At 41.8% G+C, this 20,404-nt stretch overlaps 1 protein-coding gene across 1 annotated transcript in view; it reads right to left on the bottom strand.

The window, feature by feature from the left end:
- syne1a (spectrin repeat containing, nuclear envelope 1a) overlaps positions 1–20,404 on the bottom strand; it is a gene marked incomplete at its 5' end in the record, with an annotated part of 122,127 nt that overhangs the window by 35,788 nt on the left and 65,935 nt on the right. The window contains 25 exons of the mRNA XM_079255095.1: positions 933–1,076; positions 1,919–2,101; positions 2,290–2,412; positions 3,009–3,194; positions 3,485–3,622; positions 3,753–3,935; positions 4,497–4,649; positions 4,837–4,992; positions 5,168–5,333; positions 5,580–5,866; positions 7,726–7,944; positions 8,101–8,245; positions 8,386–8,723; positions 9,349–10,953; positions 11,065–11,463; positions 11,551–11,707; positions 11,942–12,207; positions 12,337–12,513; positions 12,626–12,751; positions 13,000–13,146; positions 14,315–14,491; positions 14,902–15,069; positions 15,197–15,349; positions 15,688–16,014; positions 18,778–18,948. Of these exons, the coding sequence (XP_079111221.1) occupies positions 933–1,076; positions 1,919–2,101; positions 2,290–2,412; positions 3,009–3,194; positions 3,485–3,622; positions 3,753–3,935; positions 4,497–4,649; positions 4,837–4,992; positions 5,168–5,333; positions 5,580–5,866; positions 7,726–7,944; positions 8,101–8,245; positions 8,386–8,723; positions 9,349–10,953; positions 11,065–11,463; positions 11,551–11,707; positions 11,942–12,207; positions 12,337–12,513; positions 12,626–12,751; positions 13,000–13,146; positions 14,315–14,491; positions 14,902–15,069; positions 15,197–15,349; positions 15,688–16,014; positions 18,778–18,948 (6,294 nt within the window). The remainder of the gene's footprint in view (positions 1–932; positions 1,077–1,918; positions 2,102–2,289; positions 2,413–3,008; positions 3,195–3,484; positions 3,623–3,752; positions 3,936–4,496; positions 4,650–4,836; positions 4,993–5,167; positions 5,334–5,579; positions 5,867–7,725; positions 7,945–8,100; positions 8,246–8,385; positions 8,724–9,348; positions 10,954–11,064; positions 11,464–11,550; positions 11,708–11,941; positions 12,208–12,336; positions 12,514–12,625; positions 12,752–12,999; positions 13,147–14,314; positions 14,492–14,901; positions 15,070–15,196; positions 15,350–15,687; positions 16,015–18,777; positions 18,949–20,404) is intronic.

Below are 20,404 nucleotides of genomic sequence, written 5' to 3'. Positions count from 1 at the left end.
AATTTTAAGACTTTTTTACATTTTATGTTTTTTCTCTTCATTATTGATGTACAGTACTTTTTGATTTTAGCTACAGTTCTGCTAAAGTGCTTAGTAAATTCAATTTTTAGGCTATGACATGATATGAATAGTATATTTATGTTCTCATTCTGTTTTCATTATTTAGATCCAATATGTCAGCCTGTGGCCCTGCGATGGACTGGCGAGCTGTCCAGGGTGTACCCTGCCTGTCGCCCAAAGCCAGCTGGGATAGGCTCCAGCTTCCCCGCGACCCTGAATTGGATTAAGCGGTTTAGAAAATGAATGAATGAATGAATGTCAGCCTGTGTTAAAGGAACTCCTCATGCTGCAGTACTATAATGATATTCTAGACAATAAAAACTTTAAATCCCTTTCCCATCTTAAAATTTCCCCTGCCTTATTTTATGAGTTGTAACTGCAAATACATTGTGCTGTATTCTGAATGGTAACCCTGAAAATTTAACCTTGCATTTGGTAAATTGGAGCAAATTCTTCTAAAAAAAAGTTGCAAAATTTTTTTGTTTTTTGGGTTCTCCATACAGGAAAAGTACAAAATAATAAAATACAGTAAATACTGTTATTACCAAGTCAAAGCAGAACTTATACCTACAACCTATAAAGTTACAGTTTTACATAAGATTCACTGAGTGTATCATAAATACATAAGTTTGATGAACTAAATATAGTGCTAAAAGATTGTAAAACCTGTAAAAAAAAACAAAACAACTATTATCAATCAGGTGTGTGGGTTCATTTTTAAAACAATTAAATCAGAGCTAACAGTGGGCCTTAACGGTGCAACATATAAGAGCAGTAGTTAGTGTACAATGCTTGGGATTTTGTTATACATGATGACATTTTAATAAAGAGAAAAGAAAAAGCATGAAAAAGTGTAAGTGACCCCATCATACCTCATGGTGGTGTATCTGAGCCTGAAGTTCCTGTATGTTATTGGTGGAAACGGGCCGATCCTGAATGATGCGGTGAGCATCTTCTATTAATCTTTGCAGGTTCCTCACTTCCTGTTCATACTGCTCATACTGTACCACAGCCTCCTGTCAAAAGGAAAACATGATACTATGAGTTTAATAAACTATTCAGTCAGAATGTCAAAGGTTGCTGTCATCTACACATGGGCAATATGTATCTTGTATGGCATTACTTGATATAAAAAACAGAGCTACACATAATGGAGATTGACAGCTATTGTAATAATTCTGCATGCTCAATACAAAACTCTAATTTTATGGCATTCCTAAATCTTTGTAAGCCGAATTCCCATCAAACAATCCAGAACAATGTGGTTAGATTAATGTCAAAGTGCAGAATGCCTCAAATGTGACTCAATTTGAGCATGGAGTAGCTCTATTGTTTTTCTTGTTGATTAAATGAGTTTTAATTTAAAATGGCTAACATACTTAAAGTATTGTTTTCCACATCGTCTCTGAAATAACTTCATCCTTTTAGCTATCACTACGCAAGCCATCTCTTTTTTTTAAAGCAAATTTCAAACGGAACAATTGGACAGTATGCTATACATAAACACACAAAGGTACATACAAATAGCTTGACAGTAAGACTGGCACATAACCAAAGAACAGCACTGATAGGGGCTAGAAGTAAACACAGACATTCCCAGGCAGGCCTGTTTAAACAACTCAGCACAATCCTGGACATCCACTTCAACAACTGATAAAGGAAAGCTATATAAAGATGATGTTGTCAAATAATCATATAATTCAAAGGGCAAGATTAAAATAAATCTTAGAAAAATGTGTTTTGTTTGGTGAGGATTTCATTTCACATAAATGAAAATGAATGCATCAATAAATCTTTGGCTTGTTATTTACATGGATGGTTAGTTCATATCAGGAAGCGATCAGAAACTGCCCCCTACCTGCAGGATGTTGCACTGTTGGATGGTGGTGTGCTGCAGCTGGCTGGCCTCTTGCTGCAGAGTCTGAGCTGTGCGGCAGATCGGCAGACTGGCCACTACCTCCTCTGGCAACCGGAGGGCGCTCTGACACTGCTGTACTGCAGCTACCTGCTGTTTGAAGCCTTCCATTTCCACCAGGAGACGCTTTGGCAAAAGAAGAATTTAGTTATTGAAGAGCAGAAAGAAGTTCTAAGTGTATAACAAAGAGAAACGGCATTTAAAAGCACTGCACATGGAAATAGTCTCTCAGTAACATGGTGCAACTGCAGAGATGTGCTGCATGAATCACATTCACTCAAAGACTTTTATCTTCAGCAGAATACTGTGTTTACCTGTCTCTGTGTGAGCTGCTCCCTGAGGCTGAGCTTGTTGAGATCAGGAGAGGCAAGTGTGACCTGGATTTGATCTACTGCAGCATGCAGGGTCTTTACCTCTGCCTCCAGACGCAACATGTCCTGCAGAGTGACACAGACACAACAAATCAAGCGTAGCATGTGGGCATGGGATCAGATTACTCCATGAGGACCTAGTTTAGGAGATATTCCAGTTGTTACAAGTATGATGTCCTGTTATTTGGAATGATGCCATTGTAAGTTCTCACATACTTAAATGTAGTTAGTGTGAAGAAAACTACATTACTGGTTCTCTGCAAATCAAAGTTGTGCTTTGCCGTCTATACAAGAATTCTGACTCACAGGAGGAACTCGAATAAGATTCCCCATGCATAATATTATTAGTAACAATCAGCAACAAACTGTCATCTGGTTAGCAGTTGTATGTGAATCAGATTAGTGTGACAGACTTCTGCTACACAGTCTAAATCAGTGCTTGCCATTATGATGCCGTAATTGTAATACTGCGTTAACCACCAAAAGGGGGCACTGTTGGGCTGCATTGCTGGACTTGGGGACTTGGTGATTGGGGGCAAAATATTTGAACATAAAAAGAGGAGCTAACTATGGATCAACACGAATAAATATTCAGTAACAGGGTTAAGAAAAACTGACTAAGTGTTCGACTACTTTAATGATTGCCTAAAAGTATCACTTACTTTAGCTGCATCCTGCAGACTCTGAAGGCGGGTTTTGGCCGATTGCTGCAGCTCTTCTGTGCATCTGCTGAGGTGTTTCACCTGCTGGCTCCATCCTTCCGTTTGCAACACATCTGCCAGCTGCCCTTCTCTCTCCCCCATGGCCTCCAAGTCACCATGGAGACCTCGACACTCCCGTAGCAGCGCCTGTCATCGAATGTTCATAAATTACAATTCAAAGAGAGGAAGCTTTTTTCCTGGGCAATTATACTAATTAAAGTCATCCAACGTGTACAGTGAGACGGTCCAACAAAAAATCATACAAGTGTGTGATTCTAATTAGCTAAAAAGTTGAGGAATATCTTCAGATTTAATGAGCTAACCTTGTAGAGAGTCCTATTTATTTTTGTTGAAGTGTGCTGCAAGCTGCATTTAGAAGATAAATGCAGCTTGAAGATGTCTTTAAAGCTATGCTATCCACACTCATTAAGACTCACCTGGTGCGCTCGTATTTGCTCCTGCAGCTGGGACGCAGAGCTCCAGATGATGTTACTGGTGATCAGAGCATCAGCTTTTTCTATCCAGCCCAAAATAAACGTCTTCATGCTCTGATAGACCTCTACCTGCCTCTCCGCCTGCTCACAGGTAAGAATAGACAAGTTGAAAAAAAAATTGTCTATCCTTACACACAGCTAAGTAATACAAATGGCAAACCAATATGTCGGAGATAATGATCACATTAAAAATTCAAGATATAAAGCACACCTTCTTCAGCCTGATAACTCGGTCCTGGGCCTGCTGCACCGTGTGGTGCTGCACCTCCATCAGTTTGGCCACAGCATCACCTAGCTGCTTACAAAGCAGTGGGTTTTGCTCTCCAAACTCTTGCACAGCTACTCCTAACTCTGCCAGAGAGCAACCACAGGATTCGCACTCATCACAAAGAGCCTGGAGAAAAGAAAAGAGATGAAAACTAATTCAGCAGTGCCATAAAACTGGAACATGAACATCAGTAAATTTGCATCCCAGGTTTTTTTTTTTTCTTATTTAGAATCAGGACAAATCCTTTAATTAGACACACTCACCAATAATAAAACACAAAGATTGGAAGAAGTAAAATGCAAAGACGACAAGTTGTGGTTTAACGGGAGGAAGCAGACCGGATTTTTTTGTCCCGGAGCAGTGATTAATTAGTAGATTTAGACATGTGGGATATCTGCTGAGCAGAAAACTATTCTTTAATTGTAGTCCATGCTTTATTGGGTCTGCAGATGGACAGAAGAGAGAGGAAAGAAAAGGTCTTAGGGAGAAAAGATGAAGAACAGGAGGCAAGGGGCTCAAAGTCCCACCTGAGGTACTGCACTCTAAAGTGGGTCACTGTTGAAGGCAGAATTCAGTTCATACCATTCCAACTCTAACACACTCATTAACCTCAACACCTGCCAAATTAATAACCAATCTAACAGGGGTTAATTGCTCACTAATTAGTCAATCTGTCTGTTTGATTACTTTGGTCTCTTCTTTGGCCTCTGCTAGGTCAACGCCCTTCTCTTCCAATTTTACAGCGATGGTCTTAAGCTTTGCCTCGATCTCCTGAAGTCTGGAGCTGAAGTCCTCTTTAACATCTCTGGTCTGCTGGACTTCCCTTTCCCTTGCTTGTACCTAAAACAGACAGTAGAAATACACACATTTGTTTTTAGCATGTATTGGTGGTAGCAGTGATGGTACAGAAACATGTAACATGTAAATAGCTACAGCGTGCAGCATGTGGGAGCATTGAAAGCCCAGAGTAGCCCAAACCTTACTCTACTAACACAATCCTTTAAATAAATCCAAATGAACAGGTTACCTGATCTTCAGCTGAGCCCAAAGCCAAAGCCACTTCAGCTAGCTGCATGCTGAGCTCAGAGGGCAGACCAGCCTGAAGATCCTGATACTTGGACTGCTGCAGCTCCGTCATGCGCTCCACACTCTGGCGTCTGCTGATGACCTCACCATGTGCAGTCTACAAAGCAACATGATCCAATGCAGGACTGAAAATCACTGTCAGGATTCTTACACTGAATTTATGATAAAAACAAGCAGGAAGGGCAACAAAAAAGTCAGAGGTCTCTGTCTACCTAACAAGGTCACGATTGTTTTTCTTTGTCCATCAGATACATGCAAATATAGTGGCCCACCTCCAGCTCTTGCAGCAGTGAATCCAGGTCTGCAGTGGGACTTAGTAATAAACCACGAGTATCCTGGATCCATCCTTTGACTAAGCCCAGCTCTTTCTCAACATCCTCTCTTTCCTTCAGCTCCAGATGTACCTGAGTCCTGCTACTCCGTACCTGCAACAACAGGCTTAACAACACACCAGAAAATAAAATGAATGAGTTTTATTCTTAAAATCTTTCTTAAATAATTAAATGAAAATCAACTTCAGACAAGACCTGACAGAGGGTCATTTTTATAGTTGCTCCACAACATGAACATCAAATTCACTCGACTATTAAAAGTGTTCAATTAACATTCTCAGTGAATAAAATTCCATGTCTTTCATTGCTTGTTTCTTATAGTTGCCAGCTCTCACACTTGTCACACACACACCTGTCATATTGCTCCTTGATGTTTCTGATCTCTTCCAGACATTGGTTCTCTTCGTGTCCGTTCTCTGTCTTTCTCTCCATCGTCTCGTTGCTCTCATCTTCTCCTCTGAGACTGTGCGTCTGTTGCCCCAGAAGGGCTAATATGGACTGCTCCCTCTCCACCTCCTGGGTGAAGGAGTCGTGGTACTCGAGGAGGCTTTGAAGTGCCGCCCTGGTGGCTGCCTTCTCCACCGTGCTGTCTGGGACACGACTATGGAGATCTTTGGACACGGAGCGCACCTTCTCCATCTAAGGGCCGGAAATTTGGGTATAATATGGTGATGGAGCAGAATCATGTTGAAAACACATTTTTCCTTAGGAAGAATTAATTTATAGTTTTCAAGAGAAACGCTGGACTCTAATTTGATTAAAACAAAAACACTTAATTTCACTAATTCACTTTCTAAAGTGTGATTACAGCTTATCAGGGCTTGTGAAAGTAAAACAAAAAAAAAAAAAAAGTCTAGTGTCAGCAGATGATATCATGCCCAGTTAAACAAAGGAACTACAGAAAAACCGTGTAGGAGAATGTGCCACATATGAGGAAGTGACATTTCCCACAGTCTGACTTCATTTCCCTTTTAGAAACAGTGCTTTGTGGGTATTCTTGGGTGTTAACAGCCTCTGAGCACAAATTAGGTCAAAAAGAGGGAAAATGCTTGATGACACACTGCTTTGGCAGGAAGACGCACAACTGGCCCAAAGCCTGGAGTTACATCACAGCACACCAACTGGTGTTCAGTTGCTGCTGTGTTTGACCCAAATCTGCAGATGTAGTAACGGTTTTTAGTAAATTTGGGTCTTACTTGTGGTTTTTCTGATACATCTTTATTGGTAAAAAGTTCAATACAAACCTAAGAATGGCATAAAATATTCACTTTTAGCTGTTGAGTGCCTGTGGATCAAATGTGACAAAGGTTTTGGAAATAGTACAAGATAGGTACACTAGAGACAGTAGAAAGATGTTCTTCACCAGCAGAAAGTATATCCTACTGCGTCCTGTACATGTGGAGTGACCTGAGTATTCACAGATTTGTTTCTAGAAGTATTTTTTGTTGAATTTCATCCATGTTCTGTTAATTGTAATCTATACTTTTTGCATTTAATTAGTATTAAAGGAAACACTAACATTGTCATCACACAGTGCATGAATGATAATGCCAAGAAGAAGCATGATAGCCGGTGGTTGATGTCCAACAAATCATTTCCATTAATGTACTTCCTTATGCACTGCAGTATAGTGACCTTGTGGTTCCCTAAAAAGTCTAAACATAGCCTGTCTTGCTTTTGCTGGTCTACAGAGTCAGCTTCCTGACATGTTCTGGCCAGAAATAACACGTAATGACCAAAAGTTTCATCACACCACCACCAAAACAGAGAATCTACAGTAACTTACAGGCCGAGTATGACGGACTTTGATTTAAGCTGACTTACAGACGCCTTCTCTTTTTTTTAATTTAACATCAACACAACCTGCTGACAAAGGCTAAAAGTAACATAAGCACTTACAGCTGCTGAGGGATGAAAAACAGTCATGGTGACTTCTTCGTCTCATCAAAACTATGTACATACATAGTTTTAACAATGCTTCCTCTTGGATTAAAGGCAACACACATGGTAAGAATTGGGTATATGCGATGAAATGCTCTTATAAAAAACCAGGAATGCACAGAAAGATTAAGTTATTTAGCCATGTGAAACTTGATTGGGCCATTTCAAAACCACTTTCCACCCCATCCTCCAACTCGCTTCCTACTCTGCTTTCAAGCGGAGCATCCACATTAAATACCATCTGAAATAAATTAGTGCGGAGTCGTAATAGAACACAGAATAAATGCTTATGCTGCTTCATCGAGGTGGCCTTGTGCCTCAGTCTTCGGTTATACAAAGGAAAATCTTTCAGATGTTCTGTGTCACTACCTCTGCAGATCATAAACTGTTTCATAAACTTTGTATGCTACATTTATTCTCCATTAGCGGACAAGAGGAACTCAGATCGGCTGTGAAAGTAACTCCGACTCGACGGAACTTCCTAACAGAGTGGAAGTGGGTGTTGTTGAGTTTTCAGGACAGCACAGTTTCTTCCCATGGGAAGCTCATTCTCTTACCTTCTCAACAAAGTTGCACCACTCTCTTGCAGTGTCCTCCAGTGCCCTCTCTTGGGCTCGGGCCACACTGCGGAGCCGGGTCCACCGTTGCCATAGTGATGATACGACGTGACTGGTGACAGCTTTGCCAGATTCAGAGGTAATTAGCTCCAACTCTGTTACAGTCTCTTTCAAAGCATCTAGAGGCAACTCCAGCATGTCAATGTGAGCCACCAGAGACTGCAGCAAAAAGATAAACAACAAATTCACACAAATTCTTTACCTGATTTGTTTTCTTGAAATATCAATATCACTAGAACTGTGACTTTTCCCATTAGGTATATAATACCTAGAAATGCCTGAGGTTACTTCTTGACCAAATCTTCAGTTTCCTACCTTGTGCCTTTTACACTTCTCCAGGGCTTCGCTGATGCTGACGGCTTTAGCTGTTGTAAACATGGCCATCATCCTCTCTGATTCATTCATCTGTTCAACCAGTGTCTTTTTCTCATGTTGAAAGGAGCTCCATAGAGCATCACATCTGAGAAGAATGCATATTACAGACCGACATGATATAAAAAATATCAAGTACACGAATGTAGAAGCGCAGACTAAACATTAAGAACAGCTTGTATATACACATGCTGTACAAGCACAAGCATCATTCAACATGACACATACCTCTGCAGCACTTCTCCGTAAGCCTCCATTTGCTGTCTGACCTTCGTCTTCCTCAGCTCCATTGCCTGCACTTTTTCTCTGAGCCCACTCATCACACCTGTTTCCACAAAATCAACCAACAGGGGATCCAAAGTCTTCAGCTCCTCTAAAGCAGCTGCAAAGTTATCCTCCTGGGCCGAAGTTTCTTCCAGGTCTTTCATACAGTCTGTGTGGTTGTCAAGCTCCACCCCTGAGGTGGCCCGGTGGAGCAAAGCAGCAGCTGAGTCCAGCCATTTCTGCATGGACTGAAGCGATAAGTGGTACCTCTGTACCAGGGAAAGAGCTTGATCCACTGCCAGCTAGAATATGCAGAAAGTGGGTTTTTAATTAAATCTGTGTTTCTTCTTTGTACCAAAATAAGTTCTTACTAAAAGTGTAGAAGGCTGGTTTACAGAGAAAAATCAATCAAAACGTCTCTGCATTGATGATTTACTAATATTAAAAGAAAGCTTGTAAATGTTAAAGTGTATTTCATGGGAGTTGGGATTTTTTTTGTATAAGTAAATTCCTCCACAGTGAGGAGTTGAGTAAAAGGCGTTTCAGTGCTGATTAGAAAAGCTTCTGTGAGGTCAGCATAACTTTTCTTATTCAAATGAACAACTGAGATAAAGTATTTAAACTCTTTAATCCCCATAAAATGATAAATCAGTCATAACTCATTAAAATAATTCAATTTTAATAGTCCAGCATCTATGGAAATATATTTGAAACGTTTTCACTTCCGAAAGCCTATAAATATTGGCGATGAGGGAAATGGAGATGGAAAAAGGTTTGAATCATGAATGATGGCTAAACTTCATGTTCATTTGAGAACTAGAGTCTGATTCAGGTATTGAGCTGCACTAAAGTTAATACATTTTTACAATACTTACAGGAAATACCACATAAGCAGCAACAAACATGCAGAATAACACATGCACCTACCTGTTTGACTCTTATTTCTTGTTGAACTTCAGCTCCCAGCTTCACAAGCTCTTGTAGTTTTTCTTCTCTGTGGGCCGGAACGGGTTCCTTTCCGCCTTCATGCTTTTGCTTTTCTCTGATACCCATGACATCAACCAGCTTTTTTCCACTTTTCACTTCTTCCTCCATAATTTTCAGTTTCCGCACTTCCTCGTGGATCCTCTCCGTTTTCACCTCTGAAAAGGTCAAAGGCTCCTTCAGTTTGTCCTCAATGGTTCTCAACCAGTCAGACATTCTCTCAGCCTTTCTTGCAAACTCCTCATCCTCTGTGACTGCCTTTTCATTTTCTTCCACTAAAGACTTAACATCACGCTGTAGCGATTGCAACACTTCAAGGTGCTGTGCAGTTTCTTGAAAAGCAGCAGCATCAAACTTCAGATCAAGATTTTTAGCCTGTTGATCACAAATTTCAACCTGAGAGAAAACTCTATCCAGACTTTGCAGCAGTGAATACAGACTCGTGATTTTATCTAAAGCACTTACTTCTTTGATTGATTTTAGTCTGAGCATCTCTTCCTTTACAGACATAAACTCTGTCTCTAATCCTGAAAACACCCTGTTACGTTCAATTACTATCCTTAAGCAGCCGTTCAGTAGTTGAATCTTCTGATCAGTTCTCCTCTTCAGTGTGTTGTGAAGAGAGACCAGCTGCTGTGTCTCCTCAGCTCTGTATTGTTGACCCCGACTGAGAAACCCCTCACTTTTCCCATGAAGTTCTCTCACAGCAGGGCTGATATGAGCTAAACTTTTATCAATACTTCTATATTCATTCATTAAACGTACAACTTCTTCATCTCTTATACTGATAGTCTGCTTCTCCAGATTGTCAAATTGCTCCTGAAGCTCCTCCAGTGCATTACGAGTGATATCAAAGAAAGTGCTAAACTCCTTTCTCTCCAAGATTATCTGTTGGACTCTGTCTTTTTTCTCTTTGGCTAGAGCTAGGATGGCATTGTACTGCTGAGGCAGGGCATTGAGGCGCTCATCTAGGTAGCAGTGGTCAATCTCATTCAGAGTAGGAAGGATCTCCTGGCCTATTCTTTGGACAATAAGGAGGAGGTTTTCGTACTCTGAAGCTTGCTCTAAGACACTCTGAAAGTTTAACAGCTGTGTTTGCAGATCTGAGCTCTCGTCCACACTGCTGAAATCAATTTCAGGGAATGTGATGGCATCTGCTCTTCTCAACCAGTGGCAAGTCTTGTCCAGGTCAACCTGGAAGTATTTTCTGGCGGTCAAGGCTTTCTCTAAGCCAGTGAGGCGTTGGGTGGTCTTCTGAAAGGCTGTCTCAAAGGTGGCCTGAAGCTCCTCGAGTCTAGCCAGTGTTTCTGCTCTCTCCTTGTCGGTGGCATCTCTCTCCAGTTCTCGGCCTTGTACCCAGAGGGATGCCAGCTCCCTCTGGTAAGCTCGTAAGCTGCTTTGGACACCCCGACATGCAACAACCTGTTTGGCCAGATCCTCTGGAAGGAGTGCAATGTGGTCATCTATCAAAGCCTTCCTCTCCTGCTGCTGGATCCACGACAAGGCTCTCCCCAGGCCCTGGAGGAACTGCGTTCGCTCTGTGAATGCCTTAAGAGGACATTAAAGATTTCAAATTATTTGCAACAAAAAAAAAAGTTTAATCCTTTTGGGTGTAATTAAAATTCCATTTGCATGCTATTCAGATTTCCAGCTGCTTACCTTACTGAGGTACTTCCTTCTTTGGGCAACACGAGCCCCCAGAGCCTCAACCTCCATCTGGGCTTGCTCAACAAGCTCCTGTAAGCATCTCTTCTCGCTCAGCCCCAGCTTGGAGGCAACAGCCTGAGCCTCGCTCACTGCCTGACCAAGCAGCTGCTGACGGGCCTCCAGTTCGACACATACGCTCAGGTGGTCGAAGAGGAAACTTTGCGCCAGATCAGGTGGTGGGCTGGATTTTAGTGTGGAGGTGAGTGCAGGTCGCTGTTCCTCTACCCACTCTCTGGCATCCCTCAGCTGGGTTCCCACCCGAGCAAGATCCTCCAGCGTCTGAGCAGAATCCTGAATCTTCTGCAGAATGAGAGACTCTAGCTGGGCCCAGCGCTGCTCCAGGTGACCCACCTGATGAAATGCAAAATGGCTGCGTCTAAAACAAATACCTTTGAAATAATTTTGAATTCTTTTCAGCAGAAGCCGTACTTGTCGTACCTGTTGTTTGACCAGCTCCTTGTCAAGCAGGCAAAGTCGAGGCAGGATGGCTTGTCTCTGGTCCCTAAGGTCTTCCAGAGTTTCTCTCTGCTCTTCCAGATCGCTGGCAAGCTTCCTCAAAGCCTCTAGATGCTCACTTGTACTCTCTGTGTCAGCCCTATATCCATGCATGCATAATTTAAAAAACACTGAGTCTATAAAGTGACACACGAATGCAGATCTCCAGTCTTCATTTAAACAGAAACTTTTACAACAGCAAAGAAAGGGAGATATTTAACTTTTCCATTTTATACATACAGTCAGTATTTAATCAATAACTCAGCATAAAATGTTTGCATAATGCAAGTTCATTAATATCTTAATAATAAAATCTCCAACAGAAGACTGATACCTGGCGAGGTAGTCCCACTCTCTGGATACTTGGTGGAAAAGTTCTTCCACAGCAACCACACTCTCCTGGTATTCCCCGCTCCGCTGCATGTCCTCTCCTCGCTGGGCTTCCAGCTCTTCAGCCCGCTGGCCCAGGTCCATCCAGGCTCTTTTCTGCCTCCTTATCTCGTCCAGGGCAGGAGAGACCTGTCCATCCGTCAACATGTTGATGGTTTCAGTCAAACGACTCGCCTCAGATTGTCTCTCCCTAATCTGCTGAAGGAACTCCTGCAGGAGAGATAACAGATGATTATGCATGGGTCTAAAACTTTGTCGAGACAATGGACTCTTTTCACTCTTCAATCAGCTTATGGCTGCAGAGCCAATGATTGTAAACTAAAAATAATTGATCAAGACCTGGGCCTTGTCCAGCAGGTTCTGTGCAATCTTGGGTTCCAGCTCTGCAGGTCTCCTGATCATGGTCTGAAGCTGTTGCTCCATTTCTCTAAACTGGGTTTCCAGATCGCCCTTCTGCTCCTCAATGTCTCTCCAGCTGTCAGATACCTCTTCACATAGAATCATGCGCTCTTCAATCTAGACAGAAATACACAAGGAAAACAGTGCGTGGCTGATTTGCATACTTAAAATATTTAGGTTTGAAGAACCAGAAGTACTAGAGCTGCACTTAACATGAAAACCATCTGACCTGCAGTTTGACCTGCTGGATAGCTGCTGCAGTTTCTCTGACCCTCGGCTCTGACAGGTCACACGCTGAACAGACAAGCTGGAGGTAAGTGCTGGCCTGCTCCTGGAGAGCTCGCTCCTGCTTCACCTGTTTGATCACATTAATCAGATCACTTCTGCTGGTACAAAAATGTTAGGTTATATTCATCTACAATTTGGCCGACTGCCCAACAACCTGCAACCATGCAAAATAAAAGTTATAAATTGATAATCTGGAGAATAGTTGATATTTATTTAATTTCTGACAGAGAAATAATAGAACACAAATTAACTATAATGAATATCACTATGAAAAATACAAAACTTTGCATAACGGAGAGGGAAACTACCACCAACCTGCTGTAAGGCTTCCTCAAGGCTGAGGGAAGGATGCCTTTGAGGCTCAGGTTCTTCGGAAACAGAACTTAGCCAGGTCTGGCACTGTTGCAGCGTGTCCTGCAGACTCACATGTCTCTGTAACTCATGATCCAGACTCTGATAGACCTGTAATTATATAAATGTCTTATGACAGGTTTCCTTACATGTATGTACTTTAGAAAATAACTTAATAAAATGCTGAAATAAAAGATGCTAAAATATAATTAGCTAAAATGAGCAGAATACGCACTCACAGCAGAACACAACAGCTGAAAATAAAAGTAAAAGATATTGTTGGTAGAGGGCAGAAGACCACAAAACCTTGCTTTGAAGTTGGTAAAGCATGACTATATACAAAGACATGTTACATGTTACTGTCCCCCTGTAAAAAACAAAAGAAAAAAAAGCTGTGCTGTATTTAACAGGTGTTGAATGTGGAGGCGTCCATCCCCTCCAGGGGACAGCGAAACAGTAAGGTCTGATTGACAGTGTTAATTTGAGAGGATGGAAGGGAGGAGTAAAGGGGGGGGAGTGTTGGCAAACTGCCTAGTTTATTTGGCAAAGGCGAGAAGGCTGGCATGGTGGCAAGTGGCAGGCAGGATATTAGAGCAGTGTTGCGCTGGGACACAGTTGGCAGCCACTACAACACTGGAGCTGCAGTTATAGAAAGGCCAGTAGTGTAGTGGTTAAAAAGTGGCTGGATCACACAATGCCAGATTGGATGTGCACACACTGGTGGAGGTGGTATCTTGGGAGGTGAGCTATGATGACAAAGTAGAGGTTGCCAAAATGACAGAGTGCGGCTGGATTATAGGCCTAGCCAGATCTACTGAATGGTGGTGTGTGATCATTTTTGGCTCAGGCATGAAAAAGTGGGGTTGACAGGGGATATGTGGAGATTAATACAGAGAGATTGAGCTAGTGATTTTGGCTGGTGAGGTCTGTCTGTGTGTGGCTGTCGTTGAGCTTCACTTTGGCACACTTAGTTGGTTGTGCCCTCTACATCGGCACCGAGAAACTGACTTTATGAAATGGGTTTAAGTGTCAGAATGGGTTAGGATTAAGTGGATGCCTTGGTTGATGGAATATTATCATCCCCTGTGTCTGGGCATGCATGTGTTTCCACAATGTGTGTGCATCCTGTGCACAGACACATTGTATATGCATTGCATGTGTAAAAACCATTTCTGAGAATCAGCTGCAGAATGAATATCTTTCTTAGACTCCAACAACTCCCGCCTTCCTTCTTCCTCTGTGTTTGCTCCCTGCCTTTTCCCATTTTATTCTCACTTACTCTCTGTGCTGTGCTACAGATGGCAGAGTAGCTGTCTCTGGTGCCTTGCTGGTGAGCCTGGACCTGCTGTCTCAGCCTGCTCTGGACACGCTCGCTACAGCCTTGTACCAGGTGGTCTCCACGCTCTTTCAGGCCTGCCAAGCGGTCCTCAAAGCCTGCAATTTCCTCCATGATTGCCTGCGGAGAATAAAGACACCAAGTAAGATCTTGTTAGGGATGAGTTTGTCCTCTGGTCACGACATGGGAAGTTAGAACAGACTGGCAACACAGAGACTTTAAAAGAAACTAGACAAGCCTGATTGGATGAACTTAAAAAAATAAAGAGAAAAACAGAATAATGGCTCAGGACATGAGTACCACGTCAGTTTAGTTTACTAAATACAAGATCTGTTCAAAACATGAGCAGAACAGACTGAGGGAATCATAAAATTGTTGAGACACACTCATCAGCATATGTCTGACTATTTGGAACAGCAGAAAACAGAAAAACAAGAAGCTGCCCTCTAATTAGGGCTCATTACTCTGGTTGCATCTTGTGCCACAAATGTGGCAAACAACAGCAAAAGTGAAGTAATGTGGGTACCCACCTTGTGTCTGGCCAGCTGTTGAGTCGCTGCCTCCAGGCTGCCGCTAACACTTGGATCGGGAGTCACCATTCTGCTGGACATCTGCAACAGCCAGCGCTCCACTTCCTGCAGTTCGTTGTGGTACGCTTCCTGTTCCTTCACCAGGCCTTCCAGATTCTCCACATGAGCCTGGGCAGCATAGATGATGCATGAGCAGACAATACTGATTGCAGCTGATGCAACAAGCCAATCTCACTAACTTTCACAAGCTATTAAAAGTTGTACTCCGACATAAAAAAGATCTTCTTATTCTCACCACTGCAGCTTTACAGAGTCCAGTGTAATCCTTCTGCAATTTGTGCATTTTGTCTCTAATGGAGGGGTAGTGGACAGAAGCCAGGAGAGCATCTCCCTTCTCCATCACTGACCTAACAGATCCATCATGGGACTGAACCATCTGTAAAAGTGCCTGGGGACACAGAGAAACTTGTTCATTGGAAGTCTTTTATGATAATCACTGGAACGTAGATGTGAATGTAGATGTTTGGCAAATGGGCAACATGATATTAAAAGTTTTCATCTGCAAGGATCAACATACAATAATTTGTTCTAGAAATGGTCAGCATATATTTTAAGTTTATTCAGTTTTAAAGTTAATGGGGTAAGACATGTAAGGTCAGTCATTTGGCCAATAAGAAAATGATTTTCAGTTACATTTCACTGCCCTTTTAATCCACTAATGTGCAAAATGACTAAACATGGCAAAAAATGAAGACTTGTGAATCTTTTCTTTATACTCTGCTGTACCTTGTACTTAGCCAACTGTGCTCTGCGCTGGTAGAGTTCAGCCTTAGGCTCCACTGGAGTGCTGAGCAAAGCCCTGGTCTCTACAAGCCACTGGGCCTGGGCCTTGTACCGATCCTGGAACTCCTTAGCAAGCAATAAGGCACGCTCCAGGAAGCTGCGCTCTTGTCTAAGTCCCCCAGCGAGCTCTTCCAGCTGGGAGAGACGTGCCTCTACCTCTGCTCCTAAGGTTTCAGCTGCAGCCTCATTCAGGAAGCCTGCTGCTTGCTCTGCACGCTCCCTCAGAGATTTCAGGGAACTGTGACCATGCTGGAGCTCAGACTGGAGAGACTGGATGAAAGAGAAAGCAGGAATACAACTCAGCATGGGTGCTGCCACAACATTGTCACCATTACTTTTATACCAAATGACCGAGGCACATCATTCTGCTGAGCCATACGCAGAATCATAACCCAAGTCCTGCAGGATAAACTAATGCATTAATGCATTAACATTCAACACAGTAACATTGATTTCTTTTGTCCTTCTCCTCTAGTTCTTCTACAGTTACCAAGACCAGCCTGGTGCTTTTGAAAAGCTTTGAACCCGTCAGGTAGACTGACACCTGCATAGTGAAATGTGGAGAAGATTGGGAGGTCATACTGAGGAAAAACCACGGTGAGTAATATGAAAGGAGGGCCCAATTATAAAGAACCTTAACAGGCAACAGTAGCTCCAGGGGTTTCCAGGGCAACCACAACACCACACACACACTGACCTCCACTCAATGGGATGCCATCTAGCTTTCATCATCCGCCTATTATTGCTTGAGCAGGGAGACTAACCGCACACTCCAACAAGCCCAGATCTCCAACCACTGCTCCGGGTATCTAACAAGACCTGCACATGTCTGCACACGTCCACGTTTACAACTTGATGTGAAGCAGTGAGTCTTGTTCATCACCTCCAGTGTCCCTGACCAGTGACTTTAATGAGTGACATGCGGTCTATAAATCTCATACAATTTAGTGTTTAAGGAAGTTTGCAATAATTGACATTTACAGCACTGAAGATTTTGTTCCATGTGACTAATCGTCTCCTCTTCATGTTAAAAAGTCCTTCATGTCACATCTGATGTTGAGTTTTCTTCTTAGTAGCGTCACTTGTTCAGTAGATGTTGCATAAAGCTTGCAAGGTTTTGTTGTAACGAGTGCATTGAGAACAAAATTTTAAAAAAATCACTCAAGTTATAATTTTTCTAGCAAGGACAAAATGGTAATTTAGTCAATTTAAATAACAGGGAAAGGCCAGTATATTGTAAAAAGTATTGCATTATGGTTACTATTATACATGAGGTCAGAAGCGCAGTTTGCCCTTATATTTCAGCTGCTGAGTACTCCCAATTATCCATGTCACGTTTCTTGTGCAGCTGCTGTAAGAGATGAGCTTTGGGGGGTTCTGATTTTTATTTTCCACAAGTTACCAGTCTTTTTATTAACTATGGTGTAGCTGGTCTGTTACCTTCAGCAAATAAATGACTAATTTTCCTTGGAATTTACGATATAAGCAGAATATTATAAATTGGATATGTTGTTGATATGGGGAGCTATACGTCTTATTTATTACATGATAATGGAACTTAACACCTAAAGCAGAAGCATTTATGAATACTATTGCAAACATAGAAGGCAAAATATAATCAAATAAACATAAATATATAAGATAAATAAAATTAAACTGAAAATTGAACCCGTGATGAAGTAAAAAATGATGCGGTGCATCAGAAATGCAAAATTATTTTGATATTTTTATGAAATGCGGGGGAATTAAATACAATGTGATAAGCGAAGGGAGGGGTACTTTCATAACGACAATAGACAACTTTTCTATTTTACATCTGCTTTGTTTACATTTTGTAATAGAAAGTTATATCTATCACTTTTGGATACAATACAACTAAAGAAAGAAAAACCAAAAACAATAAAACAACACTATTCAGTCCGAGTACATTTTAGTAAAATGATCACAATCAATTCTCCCAGACCCACAGCTGTTGTATGATTCACATTTTTAGTGTCAAATAAAGTACAAAACCCACCAATAGGTCCTAAAACAGCTTGACTACCAGTTCGTATGTCAATGCGTAATTGCTTAAGCAACCCAGTTTCTCTCACAACGGGAGGTGGGTAAGTGATGGAGCACTCTTTTGCATCATCTTCAGTTTTGGAAGGACACGTGTGGTGGCAGCATGTCTTTAGTCCCAGCAAAGAGACAGAGCATCGATCCCAGACAACATCACACCAGAGGATTCATTGTAAACATGTAAGCGTGTGTGTGCAAATGCGTTTTCACATGTGGGAAAAGAAGACAAAGAGAGCTCAGTCACAGCAGAAGAACTGGAGTGGAATGAATGTGTGAAATGATGGAGGACTCACAGATTTAGAAGTTTGCTACAGCTTGTTAGGTAGTACTTTGGAAAGGTTTTGTGGTATAAAACATGTGTTAGAGGAGTAAAAATTGTGCGTGTGTGTGTATGTGTGTGTGTGTGTGTGTGTGTGTGTGTGTGTGTGTATGTGATGTGAAGCGGTAAGGGCACTGCATCAATTACAGTGTCTGTGCCAGCGGGCTCCTGACACCAAGTGCTTCTTCATCCTCTTACACACAGTGGGAGGTCCCTCCCTGATACCACACTTCCTCTAAAGCAGCACCAGCTTTGTCTTCACAGAGAGAGGATCAATACACTCACACTCATCCAGTCTTCCACTTGCTCAGTGTGAACTATGCCAAGCAAACAATAGTTTATTGCAGCATATATATTTGATCAGGGATTAGACTCAAATAAAAAAGGAAACTGCTAACAAATGAGCCATTGCAGTAGTGTTCTTGAAGCTGGGAGCAATGTTCTGATTATTATGTGCTTTTAAGTCCATTAAAAAAGCCAAACATTCCCGTTACCATAGAAATATGAATGACATGTGACATGCAAGAAAGATATATGCAGACTTGGATACTGGAATCTTAAAATATTCGTTCAAATTAGCATTACATTTAAACACTTTGCCATCCAACCACATAAATAAATAAAAGTACAAATACAAACTGATGGGTCAATACCTCTAGTTTCTTCATCTTCCTTTCCATGGCGACCCGATCCAAAGCTTCAGAATGATTGGTTAATGTTGTGAAGCTTTTCTGAGTTGAGCTGAGCCACTCAGTGAAGGATGTGCAAAGGTTTTCTGCCTCATCAATGCTTTTCAGCTCCTCCTGTAGCTGCTTGACAGTGTCCTGAAAAGACAGTAGAAACAAGTTTACAGAAAAAGCTTCCCAAATATTTGTCATAATATCTTATAATTGACACGGAGCTAATGTCAAACCATTAAACACGTGTTTCAAGGTAAGGAATGACATTCAGAACACTTCCTTCAGTGTTTATTTATTTGGTTTTGGTAAGATTTTTTAAAAGTTTGGTCTGGGGGAAATTTAAAAAACATGGTGTGTATTTTTTTTAAGGTGTTAGATGTGCCCCAGCAGTCCAACATGGGCCACTGAGGGTATAAAACTCTCAGATCAGCCATCAAAACAGAAAATATCAGCTTCTCTTCTCCTCTTTCATCTGCCCAAGGTCAATATCTTCACTACAAAGTGGCGTGGTCTTTTTTTTTCTTCATGTTTTATACGCTTGACAGAAAATTTTGAGTCAATAACACCACAAGAACGGAGCTTCTTACTTCTTGCAGGTTTGACACATTATTCACTCAACTTGCAAATCCTGTGGTGAGAAGCTCCAATTAGCTGATAATGCTGAGTGCACACCTTTCCTGACTAGACAGTGGTAACAGCTTCCCACCTCAAGCCCATATGGCCCCCACTTCCTGCAATATAATTACAGAGCTCTGCAGTATGAAGGAGAGGTTATGTGTGTGACTGTAAAAATATGCATGCTATTCAGTTTAAGCAGAGAGAGAAGGGTGTGGGTAGCACAGAGGTGGGTAAATATAAATGGAGCGGTAAAGGCAGACAAACAAGCACCTGCACACTCGGATGTGTTACAGGGGTGTAATAAAAATCAATGCAGTGCAGGAAAATCTTTTTCACTCCTGTTGTTAAGTGTGAGATTGCGGTGTGTAGCGTTTAATTACAGCTTTAGCCCCTGACCAGGAGAGCCCCATTGATTTTCCTTTAGCCCCCTACCCAAGAGGAGCAGACAAATAGAGAGGCTGGATGTAGGTATACAGAGCAACACTAGCTGAGCTCACAGAGGGAACTCCCAAAAGGGGTGTTACAGAAACAGAAATCCAAACTGGAGCAAATTCCATGGCGAGGAGCGTAACCATCCGTGTAAATGTCAGCTGAGGGAAGACATGCAGGAGGCATTCATAGAAAAGTGTTTCAGTCTCAACCCAAGTCATTAAACAGTTATAATGACAGCAAGGTCTCGACCAAAAAATCTATTCTGACATGGGATTATTGTTTTATTATTGTGTAATTTATCTAGACCACTAGAGACAGCAAAAGATGATTGTTATTGTGTTCAATAATTATGTATGTCAATAGGACATAAGTATAACATCTCCCACGCATGTACTGAAAGGATGATGAAGTACTGCAGCACAATGCAGTAAAGTATCTTAAAAATGTAGTTGTGAGGAAGCTGGGAAAAAAACAACTACACACAACAGGAAAGGCCGCTCTTAGAGAAAAAGGTGGAAACAGACCCGTAAAAATACTGAAGGAATTGATA

This window comes from Telmatherina bonti (assembly GCF_933228915.1).
Source record: "Telmatherina bonti genome assembly, chromosome: 16".
Lineage (NCBI taxonomy): Eukaryota > Metazoa > Chordata > Actinopteri > Atheriniformes > Telmatherinidae > Telmatherina > Telmatherina bonti.
This window is presented reverse-complemented; position numbering and strand designations above follow the sequence as displayed.